General features: G+C 47.0%; 1 protein-coding gene across 1 annotated transcript in view; it reads left to right on the top strand.

Moving 5' to 3' along the window:
* The first annotated feature begins 19,394 nt into the window (after nucleotides 1-19,394).
* The window catches only part of KCMF1 (potassium channel modulatory factor 1), an 85,684-nt gene continuing 80,456 nt past the window's right edge, over nucleotides 19,395-24,622 (top strand). The window contains exon 1 of the mRNA XM_047781651.1: nucleotides 19,395-19,558. Coding sequence (XP_047637607.1) covers nucleotides 19,543-19,558 — 16 coding nt within the window. The 5' untranslated portion in view covers nucleotides 19,395-19,542. The remainder of the gene's footprint in view (nucleotides 19,559-24,622) is intronic.

Genomic DNA, 24,622 nt, shown 5'->3' with positions numbered 1-24,622 from the left:
CCACTGAGCAAGGCCAGGGATAGAACCCGCCACCTCATGGTTCCTAGTTGGATTTGTTAACCACTGAGCCACGACGGGAACTCCTGGTTTCAGATGTTTTTAATTATTAAATATATTTAATTATTTCAGAATTTATGTGACATTTATAACTGTCAGCTTTTAAAAATAATTAAAGTGTTCCCATGTGGCTCAGTGGAAATGAATCCAACTAGTATCCATGAGGATGCAGGATCGATCCCTGGCCCTGTTCAGTGGGTTGGGGAGCTGGTGCTGCTGTGAGCTGTGTTGTAAGTCACAGACTCGGCTCGGATCCCACATTGCTGTGGCTGTGGTGTTGGCCAGAAGCTGTAGCTCTGATTTCACCCCTAGCCTGGGAATGTCCACATGCCTCAAGTGCAACTCTAAAAAGCAAAATAAATAAATAAATAAGCTCACTCTTGGCCTGACACTATGCTTAGTACTTTTCATAAGTGATTCAACTTGGATGGGAGAAGCCACCATATGTTCTTCTAGACCAGTGGTCCCTGAAGTCTCCCCACAAACAAAGACGAGTTGGCCTCAGCAGGATAGTGGGCAGCAGTGGTGTAGAGAGAGAGCACAGGCCACTGGGCTCAAAAGAATCCAAGGAAAACAGAACCTGGTGGAGGAGAGTGTGGGGCAAGGCCAGCAACAGAAGAACAAGATGAAGCTCAGTATCAGAAACCAGGCTGCAGGAGTTCCCATCGTGGCTCAGTGATTAACGAATCTGACTAGGAACCATGAGGTTGCTTAGTGGGTTAAGGATCCAGCGTTGCCGTGAGCTGTGGTGTAGGTCGCAGACGCGGCTCAGATCCTGCGTTGCTGTGGCTCTGGCGTAGGCTGGCAGCTACAGCTCCGATTAGACCCCTAGCCTGGGAACCTCCATATGCTGCGGGAGCGACACTAGAAAAGGCAAAAAGACAAGAAAAAAAAAAGAAGAAGAAGAAACCAGGCTGCAGACTGGGATGGGAAAAGCAATCAGAGTAGGAGGTGGGTTCCCCAAAGGGGACCAGGTTCAGCACCCCACTAAGAGGCTAGTGCTACAATACCTAATCCCAGTAAAGCATGTTGTGTGATTTAATCCACATCAGCATCAAGGGTTCTTGAGGCTACACATGAGCTAAGATTGGGGACAGAGGTGTGGAGCTTGAGGCATAGATCTGGAAGTGGATCAGGGATAAGGCCAGTATGATTTACCCATGAGGTTTTGTTTGTTTTTTCTTTTTTCTTTTTTTTCCTTTTTTAGGGCCTCACGTGCAGCAAATGAAAGTTCCCAAGCTAGGGGTTGAATCAGAGCCGAAGCTGCCAGCCTACACCACAGCCACAGAAACACATGATCCGAGCTGCATCTGTGACCTATACCATATCTTGTGGCAACTCACTGAGTGAGGCCAGGGATCAAACCCACATCTTCATGGATACTAGTCAGGCTTTTAACCCTCTGAGCACAACGGGAACTCCCTTCCCATGACTTCTAATAGGGCAGTGCCTGGAAGAATAAGGATAGGATCCAATGCCCTGGGTGATGCTGAGTCAAAGATCTCATCCACAGAGAGGATACGAAAGAGAGCAAGATGGAACAATAGGACTCAAAAAAAGGCCGAGCCCAGGGAAGGGTATCATGGGCAGGGCGAGCAATAATTGCAGAAACAACATATAGGCTCAGTGACTATCCCTGGGCCAGAGACTCCTGGGGCCAGAGCATAAAGCAAAGGCCTGGGAGACAGCAACACAGGAGCTCGGGGAACAGCCCGGGGCCAAAAGAACTTGAACTGCTCCCAATGGGCTCCCTCAAATGAAAGGTGAGTTCCTGTGGGCTGCAGAACAGGATGCTGAGAAAGGCATCCCAAGGTGTCAGTCTGGGAAGTTCCTGTTGTGGCTCAGCGGTAATGAGCCCAGCTAGTATCCATGAGGATGTAAGTATGATCCCTGGCCTCACTCAGTGGGGTTAAGGATCCGGCATTGCCAGGAGCTGTGGTGTAGGCCATAGACATGGCTTGGATCCAGCGTTGCTATGGCTGTGGTGTCAGCCTGCGGCTACAGCTCTGATTGGACCCCTAGCCTGGGAACCTCCATATTCTGTGGGTGCAGCCCTTAAAAAAAATGGTATCAGTCTTAAGGGTCCTGGGCAGAAACCAGATATCTGGAGGCAGGGCAAGAGATGTCAGGACAGAGCAAATGACTTCAGAGTGGAAAGAGGAGACAAGCCTGGAGAAACTCCCCAGTGCCGTGTGGGGCAAGTCACACAAGATTTTATGCCCCCTGGGAAGAGGGTACTAATGACACCACAGCATTCGCTGGTTCAGACAGACTTGGTCCTTCTCCCTCCTCACTCAACCCCACCACCCGCCTTGGGAAGGACCAGCTCAGGATCTGGACGAGGGAGAGTAGCAGTGGGCCTGCTGTAAGGCGCCTATGGGCATGACTCTTTTGCTACAATTCATCCACCCAGGTAGACTTTCCATTTTTCTTCCTTACATGAAATCATCCCTTTATAATTATTGATCAACCACCACAACCTCTACAAGAGCCTTTGTTTTGGGAAAAATGATAAGTGTCTGGGTTTTTTTTTTTTTTTTTTTTGCAGGAGGGGGTTGGCCTTGCCTTTGGCATATGGACATTCCCCAGCCAGGGATCAAACCTGCACCACAGCAGCAACCCAAGCTGCTGCAGTAACAATGCCAGATCCTTAGGTAACCTGTGGTGTCACCAGAAAACTCCCAACAAGGATATATTAATAAAATAGTCATTGTGTGCTCTATTAACAACAACAATAAGAAGGACTAGGCTGATTTTTTTTTCTATTCTTGGCAGGAAAAAAAAAATCATAGCGAGTTCTCTGGTGGCACACTGGGTTAAGGATCTGGTGTTGTCACTTCTGTGGTTTGGGTCACTGCTGTGGCTCAGGTTTGATCCCTAGCCTGGAAACTTCCACATGCCACAGGCATAGCCAAACATTAAAAAAAAAAAAAAAAAAAGATGCATGTTGAGTCCTCCAGGAGTGGGGCCCTTGTATATCTGTTATTCTTTGTTCGATTTTTTTGTCTTTTTAAGTAACTGAGATTTGGGGGTCGTTTGTTACAGCAGCATAATTTACCTTATCCTGGTTGAGCCAACAGAATAGAAGAAAGAAATCAGGACAGGGTTCGAAGATGAAGCCGATTGGAGCAGCAGAGAACAGAGAAAAGGATGCTCTAGAGAATGGATGAGATGCAGAGCCACAGAACCGTACAAGCCTCCGAGCGGCTCTGGTGTCTGATGCGACCATCTTATAGGACACAGAGAGGAGAGCAGGTGAGATGAGACAGAGACAAGGCTGCAGGGAAAGATCAGGGCCAGATGGTGACAAATCTTGAAAATATACTAAGGAGCTGCAGAAAATGAGGAACGAACAAAGGTTTTCCTGAGTAAAACCCTAATGGCATATAGGTTTTAGGAAAACAATTAGCTACAGAGTAGAGAGAGAACAGAGTGAGAGGCTAGGAGAGGACCAGTGAGGAGGTGACAAGTTGAGAGTAAAGTGATGAAAGTGTCAGAGACTAACAATGTTTTTCTGTGAAGGACTAGATGGGAAATAGTTTCAGTTTGATTCACCATGCAGTCTCTGTCCCAGCTACTTAACTCTTCCATTGTAGCATATAAGCAGCCACAGACAATGTGTTCCAATAAAACTCTATTTACCAAAAAAAAAAAAAAAAAAAAAAAAGGCAATGGGAGCCAGATTTGACTCAGGGGCCACTGTTTGCCTTGACTGGACCTAAAGTTATAATAAGAGAGCTACCATTTTTTGAGACCTATCCTGTCCTAGGCACTTTTCAGACAGTATTGCTGATTCCTACGACCTTGCAAGGAGGGATCCTTGGCTCCAATTTACAGATAAGGAAACTGAGGCTGAGAGGTGTTGCTCAGGGTCATATGGCTAGTGTGTGGCAAAGTCAGGTCTGACTCTAGGGCTCAGGCTCTTATCTCAGGCCATCTCCTGGAGGCGGTTAAGAAGGAAGGGATGAGGATATAGAGGGCTGTCAGTTCTCAGGTCCTGAGAGAATTCATTCGTTTATTCATTCATTCATGCCTTCATCCATTCATCCCTTCAACAGATATTCTATCTTATGCTATTTCTGAAGTACTAGGGATTTGAAAAAGAATGAGATGTGATTCCTTGAGTAGCTCAAGGTCTAGCATTTAAACCTATAACTGGATGGGGAAGGTGAAGAAAGGGATGTGTGATTTATTAATAATATCAAGGAAATAAGATGTTGAATTCACTTTCTTCCCTGCCTCTCTCTGTCCTCTAAGCATCCAGAGAGAGCTTCAATTCTTTGGGATCAGAGATACCCAATATTATGACTTTCCTGGTGGCTTAGTGGGTTAAGTTTCTGGCAGAGTTACTGCTGTGGCTTGGGTTAGATCCCTGGCCCAGGAATTTGCACATGCCTTGGGTGCAACAGGAAGGAAGGAAGGAAGGAAAGAAAGAAAGAAAGAAAGAAAGAAAGAAAGAAAGAAAGAACGAGGTAGGGAGGGAGGTTCTTATTGACGGGGAAGGTATTGCGTTCGGGAGGGATTTGAGGGCGGACTTCAGTAAGGAAGTACGGAAGGAAATAAAAGCCAAACAAGACAACGAACGAAAAAATAAAACAGAAAGAAGAAGAAAGAAGAAAGGAGGGCGTTCTTTCTTTCTTTCCTTTCTTCCTTCCTTCCTTCCTTCCTTCCTTTCCCTCCCTCCCTCCCTCCCTCCCTAACCCGCACTAACGCAATGAAAGAAGAAAGTAAGAGAGAGAGGAAAACCGATATTTTTAACTTCCAGCATCAACTTGGATAGGTAGGTGGTTTGCTATGAAACTAGCGAAGCTGGAGTTCCCGTCGTGGTGCAGTGGTTAACGAATCCGACTAGGAACCATGAGGTTGCGGGTTCGGTCCCTGCCCTTGCTCAGTGGGTTAAGGATCCAACGTTGCCGTGAGCTGTGGTGTAGGTTGCAGACTCGGCTTAGATCCGGTGTTGCTGTGGCTCTGGCGTAGGCCGGTGGCTGCAGCTCCGATTCAACCCCTAGCCTGGGAACCTCCATATGCTGCGGGAGGGGCCCAAGAAAGACAAAAAAAAAAAAAGAAACTAGTGAGGCTTAAGCTTCAGGGTCTCGCGCGTCCTTAAAGGAGAGCTTCTAAGGCCCTGTGTCTAATTCTGTATTTTTCTTAAGCGTCACGCCTCAGAAATATGTAGACCTCAGGCTCCCAAATCTGGATCTGCCCTCGAGTGAAGGTTTTCCAAAGCTAAGACTGTGAAATGCAGTTTTTAGGAATTATCAGGGGCTAAGGATCCTGGTTTGGGCTCTGAGGGTTTCTCTCAGGGAACCTAGGTTCCTTGCAGGTTCCAAGTTGTTCCCATTCTGTCCACTTAACATCGGCTGGTCCCACTCCATTTTCCTTTAAAATCAGCCCTGGGCCCAGTGGTTTCTGCTGACTCAACTCCTTGGAATTTAAGACACCCAGGAATTCGAAAATCCTCCCAACAACTTCTGAACAACCTCTTAGTGGGCCATTAGGGCAAGAAAGGACAGGGCAATCCCAGTGGCTCTGGGGGCAGACCCGAGGCCTTGGAGGAACTGAGTGAGAGCCGATGAAGGCAGGCTGAGGACCATCGCAGGGCCTCCTGGGCCAGGGTGTCTGTGGAGCTCATCAGCAGGCTCGTCAGGCACAGGAAATCAAACTCTTCGGAACTGGCTGTTTTACACTCACCCCAGTCATAAGTGACTCAAAACTAGAGGTCTAATTGGTGAAATAATTGGCTCTGGCCATTTGCTCAGAGTCCCAGGCTTTGCCAGGCAAATCCACACATCGTCCCAAATTACAGGCTGGGAATTGGGGTGACCAAGAATGATGCTGAGATCTGTGAAGGGCAGGTCCTATGCCTGAGTGGCCCACTGATGCATCTTCCGCAGCTGGTACAGCCCCTGACCCATGGGAGATGCTCAGTAAAGACTCAGATTGGAGTTCCCTGGTGGCTCAGTAGGTTAAGGACCCGACATTGTCACTGCAGCAGCTAGGGTACCTCTGTATCGAGGGTTCAATTCCTGGACCAGGAACTTCCACATGCCTCAGGTGCAGCCAAAAAAATTTTTTTATTTTTTTATTTTTAAAAAAATCCTCTTGTGGCTCAGTGGTAACGAACTTGACTATTATCCATAAGGACAAGGATTCAATCCCTGGCCTTGCTCAGTGGCTTAAGGATCTGGCAATGCCGTGAGCTGTGGTGAGGTCGCAGATGAGGCTTGGATCTGGCGTTGCTGTGGCTGTGGTGTAGAAGGGCAGCTGCAGTTCCGATTCAACCCCGACCCTAACCCTGGAACTTCTATATGCCACTGGTGTGGTCCTAAAAAAGACAAAAAGCAATAAAATAAAACATTTTATCTCTTTGTTTTTATTTTTAGGTCCTAAAAAGACAAAAAAATAAACTAAAAAAAATTTATTTTTAAATTTTTATTGTTTTTCTTTTTTAGGGCTGCACCCGCAGCATATGAAAGTTTCCAGGCTAGGGGTGGATTTGGAGCTGCAGCTGCCAACCTAAGCCACAGCCGCAACAATACCAGATCTGAGCCGCATCTTCAACCCACACCACAGTTCACAGCAACTCTGGATCCTTAATCCACTGAGCGAAGCCAGGGATAGAAACTTCGTCCTCATGGATAATAGTTGGGCTTGTTACCACTGAGTCACAACAGGAACTTCAAAAAACAAATTTTTTTAAAAAAAGACTCGGAGTTCCTGTTGTGGCTCAGTGGCTAATGAATCCAACTAGGAGCCATGAGGTTGTGGGTTCGATCCCTGGCCTTGCTCAGTGGGTTAAAGATCCAGCGTTGCCGTGAACTGTGGTGTAGGTTGCAGATGCGGCTCGGATCCTGAGTTGCTGTAGCTGTGATGTAGCCCAGGGCTACAGCTCTGATTTGACCCCTAGCCTGGGAACCTCCATATGCCACAAGTGCGGCCCTAGAAAAGGCAAAAAGACAAAAAATAAAAATTATAATTAAAAAAAAAGACTCAAGTTAAAGAAAGGGGATTAGCTGTTCCTGGAAGAAATACCCATTTCTCCTAAGAGGAATCAGCCATCGTTTGGACAGTTCTCTCTAAATGTACAGCTCTGGCCAATAGTAACAGAGCATCTCTGTCCTTGGTCAGTGTGGGAAACACAATGTAATTTCTAACCTTGTGGCCTCCCCTTTTCCGGATTCCATGCAAGCCGAGCACAAGCCTTTTGTTATGACTCAGCACCCACCTTATTAACCCTGACATTCCTGAGCTCTTTTCCAGAGCATCTTTTAACTCCTTGATGTGTGAGGAAGGTGGGTGACACACAGTCCACACCACCTGCAGGGGCTGGCTCATCCACTCTGTGTGGATTCCATTTACTTCACTTTTAAGGGACCTCATTTTCTGATCTTCTGTAGAGCAACCCACCAATCTTCCTCAAGTCCCATTCTTCCCAGGACTTTCCTATGTGGGTTTGTGAGGTTTTTAGTTAGCATATGGTTTTGAGGCTGAGTTGAAGTAGGAAATGCTTCCATGAAGAATTCAGGGGCTGGTGGAGATGAAACATGGTGTGAGGGGGAAAATTTCGGAGTTAGGAGGGTCAGGACCCCTGGGCTCATTTTGAACAAATCGTTCATTTCACAAATTAGCAAAGCACACGAAGCCCTCCATAGCAGCCAAGTTCAGGGCTGTTTGTAAATGAAGAGATGCTCCTTCCCAAGGGCAGCACCTAGCAGAAGGGGGAAGCCTTTAATAGCGATGTTGGCAAATTGTAAAATGAATTGGAAGTATTTAGTGTGGTGATTCTACAACTTTGCATGGCCAGGATCTGCTTGGGTGTTCTTTCAAATGCAGATCCTTGGGCTAGGAAGATTTTCACAGGCAAGGACTCCCCATCAACCCCCCACAAAGGTGATGCTTCTGGAAATATCCCCAGCTAGCTTGAAGGAAGGGATGGGAAAATAGTTCACAAAGGCTGGGGTCTACGGTTTTTTTTGGGGGGGGGGCTGCAGTCTGGGCTAGTTGTGGAATCTCAGGTCCCGGATCAGGGATTGAACCCAGGCCAGAACGGTGAAAGCACCAAATCATAACCCTTAGGCTACCAGGGAACTCCCTACTGTTGGTTTTTAAAGGAGAAAGGAATAGAAATTTACTAGGCACAGAGGCATGATCTCACCTTCCGATTTGAGAAAATGAAGGCCAAGGGGCACAACTGCCAAAGCTCTACCCAAAGTGACAACGTGATCTCTGCTGATGAGACGTCCTACCTCCTGGAGAAAGCTTACTTCACCTGGATTCCCCCTCTCTCCTCCACCCTCCTCCCTGCCCCACCCAGACAGACACAGACACACCCCTTCCTCTAGGCCTCTGACCACACTGGAGTCTTCCCAATTCCCCAAACCATCAGAACCATCCCCTTCACCCTGGGTCCCTCCACTTACCACCTTCTAGTTCCCATTTATTTCTTTTCTTCTTCTTCTTTTTTTTTTTTTGCTTTATAGGGTTGCACTCCCACCATATGGAGGTTCCCAGGCTAGGGGTCTAATCAGAGCTGTAGCTGCCAGCCTACACCAGAGCCACAGCAACAGGGGACCCGAGCCGCATCTGCAATCTACACCACAGCTCACAGCAACGCCAGATCCTTAACTCACTGAGCAAGGCCAGGGATCAAACCCGCAACCTCGTGGTTCCTACTCAGATTCATTAACCATTGAGCCACGACGGGAACGCCCTTTTTTCTTTTTAGGGCCACACCCGAGGCATATGGCAATTTCTAGGCTAGGGTTTGAATCGGAGCTACAGCCTCCAGCCTATGCCACAGCCATAGCAACACCAGATCCGAGCCATATCTGCCACCTATATCACAGCTTGTGGCAATGCCAGATCCTCAACTCACTGAGAGAGGCCAGGGATTGAACCGCATCCTCCTGGATACTAGTCAGATTCTTAACCCACTAAGCCACAACACAAACTCCTAGTTCCCATTTATTTCAATGAGCATCTTCCTTAATCATGAAAAAAAGAAAAGAAACAAAAAGGCTTTGAAACTAATACATGTTCATTATAGAAAATTTCAAAAGGGGGAAATGGCCCTTCATGTCCGCATCATAAGCTCTCTAGACACTCATAACAGTTATCAGAATAGCAATTCAATTAATTTTGTCACAAGAATGTAAATGCCTTGAGGATGAGGACATGATTTTCTTTTTCATCTTTGTATCCTTGGTGAACACAGAGGACTCCCGATAAATATGTATAAGTTGAACAAATAACGTAAATCATTCATATTATACACTGAAGAGTCTGAAATCCATTCAGTCTTTATGTATTTGCTTTATTAGAAAACAAAAATGGCATCATACTGTAGATACATCATTTAGAAAAGACCAATATACGACTGAAGTCTGATTTTCTTTTTTTTTTTTTGTCTTTTTGGGCCGCACCACCCACGGCATATGGAGGTTCCCAGGCTAGGGGTCCAATTGGAGCTGCAGCTGCTGACCCACACCACAGACACAGCAGCGAGGGATCTGAGCTGCATCTGCAACCAACAACATGGTTCACAGCAACACCAGATCCTTAACCCACTGAGCAAGGGCAGGTATCAAACCTGCGTCATCATGGATACTAATCAGATTCGTTTTCACTGAGCCATCTTGGGGACTCCTGAAACCAATGTTCATATTGAAAACATACCACAAGTGTATTTCTAGCTGCTTTGGGTTTGGATAAACCATAATTTATTTAGGTTGTCTTCAAACTTAAATATTAAAAAGAACATTGTGATAAATGTCCTTGTATCTAAAATCTTTGCATGTATTTAAATAGAGCAGGTGAGATGAGATGGCTGTGTCAGAGACTGGGCAAAATTCTATGGGCCTTCAAAATCTTGTTTGGGAATAGTTGTGACAATTCATGTGAATTGTTATTAATAAAATAAACAGATTAAAAAAAAATCAGGGAGTTCTTGGAGTTCCCATTGCGGTTCAGTGGTTAACGAATCTGACTAGGAACCATGAGATCACGGGTTCAATCCCTGGCCTTGCTCAGTGGGTTAAGGATCCAGTGTTGCCATAAGCTGTGGTGTAGGTCGCAGAAGCGGCTCAGATCTGGCATTGCTGTGGCTGTGGCATAGGCTAGCAGCTGCAGCTCCGATTAGATCCCTAGCCTGGGAACCTCCATATGCCATGGGAGCGGCCCTAGAAAAGGCAAAAAAGACCAAAAAAAAAAAAAAAATCAGGGAGTTCCCATGTGGCTCAGATTGTTGTCATTGCTGTGGCTCTGGTTACAGCTGTGGCTTGGGTTCGAGCCCTGGCCTGGGAACATCCACATGCTGTGGACACAGCCAAAACAAACAATCAAACCAGTGGTGGGGGAGGGCCTTAGATAACGTGGTCAGGAAAATCTCTGAGGAAATGGATGATTTTAGGTTAAGGCTGTTAAAGGAAGAATCAGGTACAGACATTCCAGAGACAGAAAAGAAAGGAAACCCCTCTGCAGCCTGGGCAGCCCATCACATGCACTACACAGTGGGGGCAGAAAAAGTAGAGGCAGACCCTGCCAGGATTTGGTAGGACCTTGAGTGACAATCTAGAAGATGGGAAGCATTGAAGGTGAACTTAGAAAGCTCTAAGCAGTGGAATATATGATCCATTTGTAACTCTGAACAATAGCTCCAGGAAAGAAATACATTAGAATATAACAATGTTTACTTCTGGTGGTAAGTTGGGTCCCCCCCCCCACCGCCCCCGTCTTTCCAGGGCCATACCCACAGCATATGGCAGTTCCCAGGCTAGGGGTCAAATCAGAGCTGCATCTGCTAGCCTACGCCACAGCCACAGCAATGCAGGAACCAAGCCGCATCTGTGACCTACACCACAGCTCGGGCAACTTCGGATCCTTAACCCACTGAGCAAGGCCAGGGATGGGACCTAGGTCCTCATAGATGCTGGTCAGAATCATTTCTGATGAGCCACTATGGGGACTCCTGGGTGATAAGTTTTTAAATGATTTTTATTTTATTTTTTTACACTTTTCTATACTTTCCAAAACATCTCCAATAAGTATGTATCACTTTTAAGTTTTAGAAATTTAGCCAAAAAAGGAAAAAAGCTAAGTAGAAGTGGTAAAAAAAAAAAAAAAAACAAGGTGGGGAAGAGTCAGGAGTTGTCACCCTAAGTCTCAAGGAGGGGAGCAGCCTAGAATGGTTTGGTTGCCATGGGGATGGAGAGATAGGGTGAACTTGACCACTGTTTAATGGGTGAAATCCAGTGGTGACTGGCCATGGGAGATAAATAGAAGAGAAGTCTAGGTAACTGCTAGGTTTCATCTTGGGTAATTGACTAGGTCGATGGTAACTCTGCTCAACCCAACAGGGATTACAGGAAGAGCACAACCACGGAGGGAAGAGAGAGTGCTTTCATAGCAAATGAGGATGGCCTACAGCATCGAAAGCCCGGCAATCAGATGAATCATGTTATAAAGCCAAAGGAAAGGAATGACAGTTATTGTAAGAAGCTCGACTATGAAGAATATGAAATAATAGGGCAGTAACCAGAGGGAGTGCAGGTTGGGGTGTTTCTCAGCCAAGGGAAAGGAATGCATAGAGGCTGAGTGGTTGGAAATGTAGATGTTAAGGTGGCTGAAAGAGCATAATGCAAGATACGAGATGAAATAAAGTGGGATCCTAAGCAGAGGTGGGCCTGAACTGGCAAAAGGACATCCCGGTTCTTCTGGGCTGAGGATGATGGCGAGGGCACGAGGTAGTGGGATACACGTGGACAGATGCCCTGGAGATTCAGAGTGGGAAGGGGAAGAAGTTCTTCCTTTTTGAACTTTATTCCCTCTGTGAAATAGAAGGTGAGATTATCTACTGGGGTTGTGGACAGGCACAAGGAGCTAAGTGGTGAAGGTCTATAAAATTCTGAGAATGGTAGAGGCTGCTAGTGGGACAAAAATTGCTTGATGGTACTAGCTCCAAACGCAGTTGGATCCACCAGATTTTGCAACAGCGCCCCCCAACCCCCACTGAATCTATATTTCCATGTTCCATCTTTTTTTTTTTTTTTTTTTTTTTTTTGCTTTTTAGGGCCACACCTGCAGCATACGGAGGTTCTCAGACTAAGGGCCCAACCGGAGCTACAGCTGCCAGCCTATGCCACAGCCACAGCAACAACAGATCTGAGCCATGTCTGCAACCTACACCACAGCTTGCAGCAATGCCGGATCCTTAACCCACCGAGCCAGGCCAGGGATCAAACCTGAAAACTCATGGTTCCTAGTTGGATTCATTTTCACTGTACCACATAGGGAACTCCCTCCATTATTTTTATTTATTTATTTTTTGTCTTTTTGCCTTTTTCTAGGGCCGCTCCCTTGGCATATGGAGATTCCCAGGCTAGGGGTCGAATCGAAGCTGGAGCCACTGGCCTACACCAGAGCCACAGCAATGCAGGATCCGAGCCGTGTCTGCAACCTACACAATTCACAGCAACGCCGGATCCCCAACTCACTAAGCAAGGCCAGGGAACGAACCCACAACCTCATGGCTCCTAGTCGGATTCGTTGACCACTGCGCTACAATAGAAACTCCAGCTCCATTATTTTTTTACATTGTGTCCTGCACCCCAAGCAGATATAGGTGGAGGGAGATTGTCATGCAATTGGTTCAGGAGTGGGGGTTTGCAGAGGTGGTGCAGCTTGAGAATGAGGGGGTCTAGAGAGTTGAAGGTCATGAATGAGAATAATTTTAGTTGACCATTGGGCCAGGAAGAGAATGGGGTTAAAATTAAAAAAAGGAGTTCCTGTTCTGGCACAGCAGAAATGAATCTGACTAGTATCCATGAGGATGTGGGTTCCATCCCTGGCTCGCTCAGTGGGTTAAGGATCTGGCGTTGCCGTGAGCTGTGGTGTAGGTGGCCAAGGAGGCTCAGGTCCCGAGTTACTGTGGCTGTGACCAGCAGCTGTAGCTCTGATTTGACCGCTAGCCTGGGAAACTCTATATGCCAAGGGTGCAGCCCCCCCCAAAAAAAAGAAAAAAGAAAGAAGAAAAAGGTCAAATGGAAGGATCAAGGGATTGAGGTCCTGAAGAAGTAAAAGATTGGGTTAATGGCAGAGCAAGCAAACTGGAGAAGTTGGCAGTTACAATAAAACAGGAAGTCGTGAATTAAGAGCTCTGGGTGTGGTCAGGAGAGGGGACTGGGTGGCTGAAGTGCAGGTGCAGGTGGTTAGGCTTTTAGAAATCAAGGCATGCAAGGCTGTTCTTGAAAATACTCAGGGTGGCAGAATTGGAAAGTTGGAGGCCTTAGTGACCCTGGCCTAGTGACTGTGAAGCACCAGACAGCATAAGCCTTTCTGACCCTTTCCAGGCCTCTAGGAAGGTGGCAGAAAACTTAATTTTGGTTTGCAAAAGGGCCTCTGAAACCCATGGGGGCCCAAATCCTGCTCCACCAATGAGGTATGTGGCCAAGTCAATTAACTTGTGTGTGCCTCACTTGCCTTTACCAGTACAGTGAAGAGATACACACACCCACAAGTAAGGTGCTCATCACAAGGCTCATCACTACTTACGTGTCAACATCATTACTGTTTTTTATTGGAACAAAGGGGCTGTCTCTTAAGGCAAAGATTCTCGAATTTTGGGCCTCAGAATCCCTTTGTGCTCTCAAAAACCATCGGAGATGCCAAAGAACTTTTCAAGAAATGTGGTTATATGTTACTGTTGGGCTTTTTTTTTTTTTTTTTGGCTTTTTGCCATTTCTTGGGTCGCTCTTATGGCATATGGAGGTTCCCGGGCTAGGGGTGCAATTGGAGCTGTAGCCACCAGCCTACGCCAGAGCCACAGCAACATGGGATCCGAGCCAAGTCTGCAACCTACACCACAGCTCACAGCAACGCCAGATCCTTAACCCACTGAGCAAGGCCAGGGATCGAACCCGCAACCTCATGGTTCCTAGTCAGATTCGTTAACCACTGCACCACGACGGGAACTCCCGGTTTTTTTAAATATTAAAATTAAAACTGAGGGAATTCTCTGGTGGCCTAGCAGGTTAAGGTGTTGTCACCGCGGTGGTGCGGGTTTGATCCCTGGCCTGTGAAGTTCCGCATGCCCTGGGTGTGACCAAAAAAATAAAATGGAGGAAATCTTAAAAAATAAATAAATAAATGAAATAATAATAATAACCCATTTCCCAGTAATACAAATATTTTTAAGAAAAATAACTTTTCGCAATACAAAATATTTAGAAGCATGACATTGTCTCATATTTCTGCGAACAGTACACTTAATACTTGGTTGAAGATGGCTTGATTCTCCCACTGCTTCTATATTCTATCTATTGAGATGAGCTATCTCAAGGATATAAGAAAACCCCAATCCTTCAATGACACCCTGAAAGGATCTTGAGGACCCCAGACCACAATTTGAGGATGGTTACTTTAAGCTTTCTTTCAGTTTTTTTTTGTTTGTTTTTTTAGGGCCTCACCATGGCATATGGAGGTTCCCAAGCTAGCACGCTAGGGGTTGAATTGGAGTTACAGCTGCTGGCCTGCACCACAGCCACAGCAAGTGGCTGACCTACACCACAGCTCTTGGTAATGCCGGATTCTTAACCCACTAAGCAAGGCCAGGGATCGAACCTGCATCCTCATGGATGCTAGTCAGATTTGTTTCCCCTGAGCCACAACAGGTACTCCTCTTCCAGCTTTAAATCATTCACGTATTTACCCATTCAATATTACTGGATCCCAGACACAAAAAGGAATCATGTGGTTGCCTGGCTTGGGGGAGTTTAGGCAAGAAAAGAGATAAAAATTTTTAATTATGCACAGCAAATGGAGTTCCCACTGTAGCAATTCAGGTCACTGTGGAGGCACAGGTTCAATCCCCTGCCCAGCACAGTGGGTTAAAGGATTCTGTGTTGCCACAGCTGTGGCTCAGACTCAGTCCCTGGCCTGGAAACTTCCATATGCCAAAGATTTGGCCATTAAAAAAAAAAAGCACAGAATGTGAGCACAGAGAAGTTTACCAGTGTGCCTGAGGGGCAGGAAGGCTTAACAGAGTACAAGGAAGAGCTAGTGCAAAGGCCCAGAGGCAGGAATCAAGACTACAAGAAAGCACAGAGTAAACTGGCAGAGGAAGTCAAAAGTCCTTATGCTGGAAAAGACTGCTGGGCCTTATACGAGAAGTTAAATGTCACCCTCTAAATCACAGGAGGCTGGGGTTACAGACAGGAGCTTGCTTTTTTTTTAAGTCAGGTTCACTGAGGTATAATTTACACAGAAGTGAAATATAATCTTTTAGGTTTACAGGTCTTTAACTTGTGACAGAAGTTACAGTAGACACTAACACCATCAAGACAGAATATTCTCAAAAAGTTCTCTGTAGTCCATTCCCATCTCCCACCCTCTCAGCTGCAGGTAACTACTGAGCTGATTTCTGTCCCCAGTATAAGCTTGTTTGTGTGTGTGTGTTTGTGTGTCTTTTTAGGGCCACACTCTTGGCATGTGTAGGTTCCCAGGCTAGGGGTCCAATCGGAGCTACAGCCACAGCCATGCCAGATCCAAGCTGCATCTGCAACCTACACCACAGCTCAATCCAAAATCTCATGGTTCCTAGTTGGCTTCGTTTCCGCTGAGCCAAGATGGGAACTGCAGATTTTACTTTATAATTATACACTCACAAGAAGTTGCAAAGAGGGTCCATGTCCACTTCCTTCCACAGGTAACATCTTACGGAACTATAGAAAAATACCAAAGCCAGGAAACTGACAATGGTGCAATTAACTGGACTAGACTTTATTCTGATTTCACCTAGGTTTACATGCATTAGCTTGTTTTAAGGAACATAACTAGGCCATAGTATGGAATTGGGGTTGGCAAGGCAAGGGCATAGAAGGAGGAGGACTCAAGGAAGTGCAGGGAAAGGACACGAGGAAGCATTTCTGGAGAAGAGAAATCATTTAATGGACAATTTAGTATGAGTAATCCTTTTTTTTTGGAAATGCAATCTCCTATATGGCAGGATGGCAAGCAGAAGGCAGTTTTAATTGCAGGGCCTGACCTCTAGATGAACTGAGTAATGTTTCCTCCAGTCATGAAAAACCCCAAAACAGGAGTTCCCGTCATGGCTCAGTGGTTAACAAATCTGACTAGGAACCATGAGGTTGCGGGTTCGATCCCTGACCTTGCTCAGTGGGTTAGAGACCAGCATTGCTGTGAGCTGTGCTGTAGGTGGCAGATGCGGCTCAGATCTGGCATTGCTGTGGCTCTGGCCTAGGCTGGTAGCAACAGCTCCATTTAGACCCCTAGCCTGGGAACCTCCATATACCGAGGGTGAGGCCCTGGAAAAGACAAAAAAAAACCCAAAAAACCCCAAAATACAATACGGCTTACTCTTGTTATAACAGGAGAAAATATTTATGGAGTTCAGCTCAGCTAGTTATGGATCTGGCATTGTCACTGCTGTGGCAAGGGTTGAATCTCTGGCCTGAGAATTTGCAAATGTTGCCGGGTTTGGCCAAAAAAAAAGAAAAACAAAGAAAAAAAATTTATTTTCTAGTCAGTGTCTTCATTTTCTTACTTTTGCCTGACTGAAAACAAAACTGTCAAAGTTCTGAGATTTCCTTCAGCTTTAGACAGTCACCTGTATGCTCTTCACAGGATTAGCTAACAATTCCCCAAACCTGAACAAACTGAACTTCTTTGCTTTTTAGGGCACCGGCAGCATATGGAGGTTCCCAGGCTAGCTAGGAGTACAATCAAAGCTACAGCTCAGCCAGCCACAGCCTACGCCACAGCCATGCCAGATCCAAGCCGCGTCTGCGAACTACACCACAGCTCACAGCAATGCCAGATCCTTAACCGACTGAGAAAGGCCAGGGATCGAACCTGAAACCTCAGGTCAGATTCGTTTCTGCTGCGCCACAAGGGGAACTTCACAACTAAACTCTGTACTTACTCTTGTTCCTTCCAGGAGTTGAGCAGTCAGCTCTCCTACCTGCCCCAGCATTTTGTCTGACTGCATTAATGATAATGCCTTAATCTCTGTAATTTAATAGATTGACAGACATCATGTACTCATCACAAAACTATGAAAGGTTGTCTTCTTCACTTTTACAGGCCAAGAAATTAAAGGTCCCCGGATCACACACACACACAATACCGTAAAATGCTTAGAAAGATGCTGGACAAGCATGGAGTAGAAGTCAGCTAGCCTTGTTTGAAGCCCTATTCCACCAGACCCCAATCGTGGCCTGGACGAACATCAACAACTGTGCTGGCTTGAATTCAGGCAAAAGCTCCATATCTGCATTGGAAATATATCTTGTGACAGTCCTCGCTCAAATCCCAGTTTGTTTAAACCTTAGTTTGGCTGATACCTTGTTTATCATTAGTTACTACCAAATACAGCCCTTCTGTAGAGCTGAGCTACCTCATACCTCTTTCCTTGTCTTTAAGAGTTTCTAATATCTCTGAAATCAAGGAGCTTCTTAAAATCAGATTTAATGAAATATGGTAACAAACTGCTTTTACTGTGCTAGATATTTTATACACATTTTAGCACTTAACCCTCCAAATACCTGTTATTTTATTATTAATATTATCATCTGTAATCCTGCTCATTTTAAAATGGGGAAGTCAAGGCACAAAGAGGCTAAACCATTTGCTCCAGGTCACACAGCTAGTAATGGTGGACAGGAATAGAGTGATATCAAAGAAGCAGTACTTTAGAATGCAATTTCAGTAGACTTAGCCTAGGGGCACAGTTCTAGTTTATGCAATAATAATAATAATACACATATACGTATTTTCAAATGAAGGGTAAATTAAAACAACAGCCCAAGTCCTACTGTACAGCACAGGGAACTATATCCACTCTCTTGGGATATTACATGATGGAAGACAGGATGAGAAAAAGTATATATATGAACAGTTGGGTCACTATGCTGTACAGCAGAAACTGACACAACACTGTAAATCAACTACACACTTTAATAAAAATCAGCCCCAAACCAAACAAAAGACAAAGAAAAGGAGACTTGGAAAGATTAAAAAAGCTTGTCCAAGGTTACACAGAGGATATGAAAACCAAAATCCACGGCAAATCTGTCGTGACTCCAAAATGAATCTTTCCACCAAACCACACTACCGACTGCCACGTGGTAAGGGGCAGTATAAGTATCTGATGAATAATGCCTGAAACAAAGTTGACAGGGAAGAGGGTAATAATGTAAAAGAAAAGTGTAAAAGAGATAAAAACGGTTAAGTCGTTTACAGACAGGAAAAAAGCTATAGCACACATTAAACACACACACACACCAACAGTTTTCAGAACAGTGCACTGAGGGTGAGCCAAGCTGCTGGAACAAACTTTGCGTGGGTCCTGCCCGACAGCCGGGCTGGCGGGAGAGAAGTCTTCGAAAGAGGGTACCCGAGGAGCTGGCCTTGAGGCACAGCAGCCAAGCCCGGCCTCCTCCAGGCTGGCCTCCCGCGCCCATACCCTCTCGACCGCGAGTCGCCGGGCCGAGCAAGACCGGACAACGCCCGGAGGCCAGCCGCTTTTTCCTTCAAGACTCCTGCCTTAAAAAGAAACACACACACATGGCCCCAGCCGGACCGCAGTCTCTCCTCGGCGTCGGGGACTGCAGGGCCCTGCCCGCTGTCGACACGGCAGCCAAGCGCCCGAAGGCGGGAGCCCCTCGGGGTCGCAGCTCGCCGCCGAGAAGCATTCGCCGCCGTGGTCGGCCCGGCCCAACAGCGGGGCGGCCACGACCCGGGCCCGGTTAAGCCCCAGGCTGGGCTGGGGGCGGTCCGGCGGCCCTTGGACCACGCAGGCCGGCCGTACCGGCAAGCCACGGACGCAGGCAGCCGGGCATTTCCTCTTCCTCCCTACGCGCTGCGCGGCGGCGCGGCGGCTGCCAGGCGGAGGCCCGGCTCGGGAGCCCGACCGCGGCCTGCCGGCGAGCGCGGGCAAACGCTGCACCCCGAGCCGCCGCCGCCGCGCCGCCTCCACGCCCTCCGACCGCGGGACTCCGGGCGGCTGGGCCCGGCGCGGGCAGCGAGAGGCGGGGCCGGCGTGCGGGCGGCGGAAGGAGGCGGAGGAGGAGGAAGAGGAGGAGGAGGCGGCGGCCGGGAGCCGGGGGAGAGGGGCGGGGGGTGGGCCGGGGGAGGGGAGGAGCGGGATTTGCGGAGCGCGGCGCCGCAGCCGGGAGCCTGCGGGCCGGAGAGTGACCGAGTCACGGCGGGCGCCGGCGGAGCCGCGGCGTCGGACCCGCCTCCTGGAGGAGCTCAGCCCCGGCCAGGCCCGGCCCCATTCCCGCCCCGCGCCGCCTCCCCGCCGCCGCCGCCGCCGCCGCCGCGGGAGCGCTCCCTTGCCCACCCCGCCCCCGCGGCCGAGCCTGGGAGTCGAGTGGGAGTCGGCCGGCCGGCGCGGTCAGCGCCGGGACCCCGCGGGGGACACTGCAGCCGGAGCCCGGGAGGGGCCGCGCCGCCACCGTCTGAACTAGGATGTCCCGACATGAAGGTGAGAGGAGCCCCCGCCCCCACCCCCACCGCCCGGGCCTCGGCCTACCCCGCCCGGGCCGGGCGCCGCAGAGGGCGGCCGGGAAGCGGCGGAGACTTCGGCCGAGCCCGAGCCGGGCCCGAGGGGCGCCGGGCCCGTGTGCGAGCGAGCGAGCGAGGGCGGAGAACCGCGGCGCCGCCGCCGCCGCCACGGCCGCTGCCGCCGCCACGGCCGCGGCCCTGAGCTGGGCCTGGTGCCGGAGGCGGGGCGGCCGGGCTGGCCGGAGGGTTTGCACTGTCATGGGGCGGGGGAGGGGGAGGGGAGGCGGCGGGGCCCGTTACCGGCGGGAGCCCGGCCCTCGGGACTGATACCGGACGCCACGGCCCGCCCGGCCGGCCCCGGAGCCTCGGGGCCCCGGCGCGGCCTAGTGCTCCCTCCGTCCCGGAAGGGCTCGGCGCGGCCGCCGAGCGGGGCCGCGAACGGCGGCAGGAGACAGAGGAGCCGGCCCGGGACCCGGCGGGCGCGTCCCGTCGCCGGGAGACAACGGCGAGTGCCCCTGCCTGCTGGCGACCGCGGGCCGGGCGGGAAGGTTCTGCGGCCGGGGAACGGGAAGCCCCCGCTGCCTGGAGCCCGCCCCGGCCTCGCGGGTAGGCCTCGGTGCGTCCCTGGGCTCGGGTAACCAAGTTCCCGGGGCGGATCCGGCCCGGCCGGGCGAGCAAACTCCCTACTCGGTCACCACGTCGGAGGGAGACGCGCTCCCGGCCCGCCAAGGGCCTCTCGCCCGGCGTGCGCGATCTACCCAAGCCAGGTTTTGGTACATGACCACGGTGAGGTGTATTCGTGGTCAGGGGTCGTTTTGGACTTTGTTTTGCTATTTAAGAACATGATGGGGGTACAGTCGCAAATAAGCGGACAGCTCTAGCCTGGTCCTAGGACACAAAGAGAAAAAATGTTTAGGGCCAGTGTATAGGCGTTGAGCTGGGAAAAAAATAAGTTAACTTCAATTTGCTGCCATATGGTTTAAGGGGGGGGGTTTCTTTGTTTCACTACCACAGGTCTTTAAATAAAAAGTACTAGGAGACTTGGAGAAAAGTTTATCCTGGTAAGGTTAATGCAAGATCTTAGAAGTTGCTTGAAGATATTGTGTACTCTTGATGTTAAAATCCTGTATAGGTGATGTAGGAGTGAAGAAAGTTTAGTGAGTCAGATTCGTGTGTGCATCACACCGTTGGAAGGGAATTCTTAGGGAAATACAGGCCTTAGAATTTCTAGATTGAAAAACTCAGACTGATCAAAATTATATTTAGAGCAAATATCAAGATTTGGATTACTAATTGTAATGTTTAGATTGACTCAGTATGTTGTGTCCAAGGATTCTGTATTTTAAAGTCATGAAACTAATAGGAAACATGCTGTATTTTCTTCACTTACTGTGTCCAAGTGTTGGACCTTTTTAATAAGGTACATAGGCTCATAGAAATATTTAGAAGTCATGCCTCTTTTCCCATTTTTTCCTATTTAATGGAAATACATTTCCTGTCTTGTAATTTAAAATAAGTTGTAGTTAAAGTTATAATCAGAATTTAATTTGGGATATCAAAGTTTATCTTAGACTGTAGTTGTGTGTACATTGACTACCTTCCAGACAAAATGAAAGTGAGCAATGGCTGCAGGCTCTCTTACTCATAAGAACTGGGAGAGTTAAAAATTATAGAATCATAGCAATGGAAGAAGAGTGTTTCAGACTCATTCTCCCTGTTTCAAGAAAGTATCCAGGTACACCCAAACTAAGTATTTTAATTGAATGATGTCCCGGGAAGATTTTTTTTTACACTCAGTAATCTTCTAGAGTAGTTAAAATCCCATTCTTGAATGTAACACAAATTCTGTAATTTAAGCCCCTTTCCCCTTATTTGGTCATATGGAAAGCCATGTGGTCAAGAAACTTACTTTTAGTTACTTATATATTAGGGAGCCTCAGCGCATGAATAGCACACCTTTTCTGATAACTTACAAAGTGACAGATGTTTCTGGAAAAGGAATGTCCCTATAATATATCAGTTTAAGTCTTATAGCCCAGTATTTAACAAGGGATTACTTTTTAAGGGTCTAGTTTATGGCCTGAGGCAGGAACAGCAATCTCATTAAGAATCACATTTAATTCATTAGATAAATATTTTGTGCAAATTTAGTTTAAGTTGCCAATTATTTTCATCAGTAGGAATTTAGCCTATCAACAAATGTAGAGTTGGACTCCCTCGGTACTGTAGTTCTTTTCTCATCCTTTCTTCTTTGGGCCAGCTAATCCTATTTCTTTAGTGGTATGATTTGTGAGCTCTTTTAATCATCTGTCCATCTCCAAATTCTCTGTAGTTCTCATTTTTCTCAGTAGTGTCACCCAGAACTGTTCTGCCTGTAATGTTGTGCTTGCGTTGTGCTTCCTTTTCAGTGCCTTCTTTGTGCATGCAATTTGTTACTTTGTCTTTGGCCCTATCCTAATGAGTTGCACTGTGTTATATACATTGATGTAACTTTGGACAGAACAGCCCCAAGATGGACATCTCTCAAGCTTAGAGTCTGTACCTTATGAAGCAGTGGACTAACTCTCAGAAATCAGATGCAGGTGGGAGCACGGAGAAATCTTCTAGCCCAGAGGTCACCATGCTTTTTACTGTTAAGGGCCAGGTAGTAACTATCTTAGGCTTGGCAAGCTATAAGGTCTCTGTCTGCTCTGCCGTTGTAGTGAAAAAGCAGCTGCAGACAACATGTAATGAATGAGCACAACCGTATTCCAATGAAAACTTTATGGAATGGACATTTGAATTTCATAAAATTTTCATGTGTTATGAAACATGATTCTTCGTCTTAACATTTAAAAAGTAAAAACCCATTCCTAGCTTGCAGGTTGTACAAACACAGGAGGGGGTCAGATCTGGCCCATTTTGGCCTGTAGCCTGTAATTTGCCTACTTTTTTTTTGGTCTTTTGTCTTTTTAGGGCCACACCCGAGGCATATGGAGGTTCCCAGGCTAGGGGTCAAATCGGAGCTGTAGCTGCTGGCCTACACCACAGCCACAGCCACAGCCACAGCAGCAGCAAGGTGGGATCTGAGCTACGTCTGTTACCTACACCACAGCTCGTGGCAATGCCAGATCCTTAACCCACTGAGCAACACCAGGGATCAAACTGTCATCCTCATGGATACTCTTTGGGTTTTGTTAACCACTGAGCCACGATGGGAACTCCTAATTTGCCTACTTTTGCTATGGACTAGAGCTTTAGAGATGATGGAACTGAGATTGTTGGGGGTCCAGAGAGGGCCCTCTCTCCTTGGTATCACGTTATTTCCTTTGGGCAGTGGAGGGTGAGTCGCTGGGCTGAATCAGTTCTGTACCTGTTTCCAGCCGCACCATGTAGATTGGGGTAGAAGTCATTGTTCCCGAGGGATGGGAAACTCCCCACCTTCTCAAACCCTGTCTGAATGGAGATGGCAGTACTTTACACTAATTAAGCCTCCTATTTGCCAGCCAGACTTTTCCAACCAGAATTCCAGGGTCTCTTTTAATTCACTCTATAAGGTTCCTGTCATGTCATTTTACAACATCTGTGCCTGGTCACTTTACATTCACCATACCAACACCGTCTGGTTCCATTTTACACACAGTGAAGTCAATCATTTTCTACTTTATTTATTATTATTTTTACTTTTTGCCTATTTAGGGCTGCAGCTGTAGCTTATGGAGGTTTCCAGGCTAGGGGTTGAATCAGCTATAGCTGCTGGCCTACACCACAGCCACAGCAAAGCAAGAACCGAGCTGAATCTGCGACCTACAACCAAGGCTCATGGCAACGCCAGATCCTTAACCCACTGAGCAGGCCCAGGGATGGAAACTGTGTCCTCCTGGATGCTAGTCAGATTTGTTTCCGCTGAGCCATGATGGGAACTCCCTTCAACTTTATTTGTGAGAGTGTTTTTTAAATGTTTCACTATGTATTTCTTTTAAATATGTTTAAAATATAACTATGTTATTTAGAGCTTAAAATCCATTTCATAGCTTTGTGGATTAAAAAAAACCCATCAAATTACTCACTGCTTATTAGCTAAAATGAAATTATGAATGTCCTTACATGAATTGGAGCATAACTGATTATCTCCAGTTAGGAATACATGTATTACCTTAAATTATTCAACCTTTTTTCTTTCGCTACTGTGTATAATGCACTGGACTTGGTGTGAAGAATGTGGGCATGAATGAATGAGACACAGCTCCTCACCTTAAATCTGGTGGGGAAAACACCTGGGTACACAGATTCTCCAGTATGGTTGGTGTCACAGCAATGCCAGATCCTTAACCCCCTGAGACAGGCCATAAGGAAGGGATCAACAAATTGATGACAAAATAATTACCAACTTTTTTCTTACTAACGTTGCCCAGTTTCAGAGAGGGTGATTTCTAACTTTGTTTCTTGAATGCTCTCCTAGGTTTTTTGTGGCTACTCTTAATTTTAGATTAAATGATTTGAAATTTTGGATTAAATGGTTTGAGATTTCAAGTCGAGTTCTTATCTCTACCTGCTTTTTGAAGATTTCCTATGTAAACATAAATGGACAAGTGATCATAGGATGTTATTCCCTGAAGCATCTGATACTGTTTACTTTCAAAATGTAAATACAAGAGTAGGCAGGTCATTACTCTACTTTTTGAAAGTTGTACAATCTTTTGAAATTGTACCACTCTTTTGTTAGTAAAATTGAAATTCTGTCTTCTCTAAAAAATGTTATTTGATGCTAAAAATGTACACGTAGACAGTCCCAGAGTGAACTGCAATAATTTCGTTTTCAAGATTTGGGGACTGCAAAGCCAGGATTGGCAGTTAGCATGTGATTTTAATGTGGTGACTTTTGCCTTCCTGTGGCAGAGTAAATTGACTCCCACTGAAAAGATTTTTGCCATCATGTCAGTTTTATGATCTGTTAAAAGATTATGACATTCTTACTTAAGACTTTGTCAATTTCAATAAAGGATAGATAAGAATGTAAATATTTTCATTTCTGGGGTCTTGGATTTCATGATTTTGTATGGTG

Source organism: Phacochoerus africanus, chromosome 5 (genome assembly GCF_016906955.1).
Source record: "Phacochoerus africanus isolate WHEZ1 chromosome 5, ROS_Pafr_v1, whole genome shotgun sequence".
NCBI lineage: Eukaryota > Metazoa > Chordata > Mammalia > Artiodactyla > Suidae > Phacochoerus > Phacochoerus africanus.
Note: the sequence above shows the minus strand (reverse complement) of the source record. Positions and strands in the feature narration are given on the sequence as shown.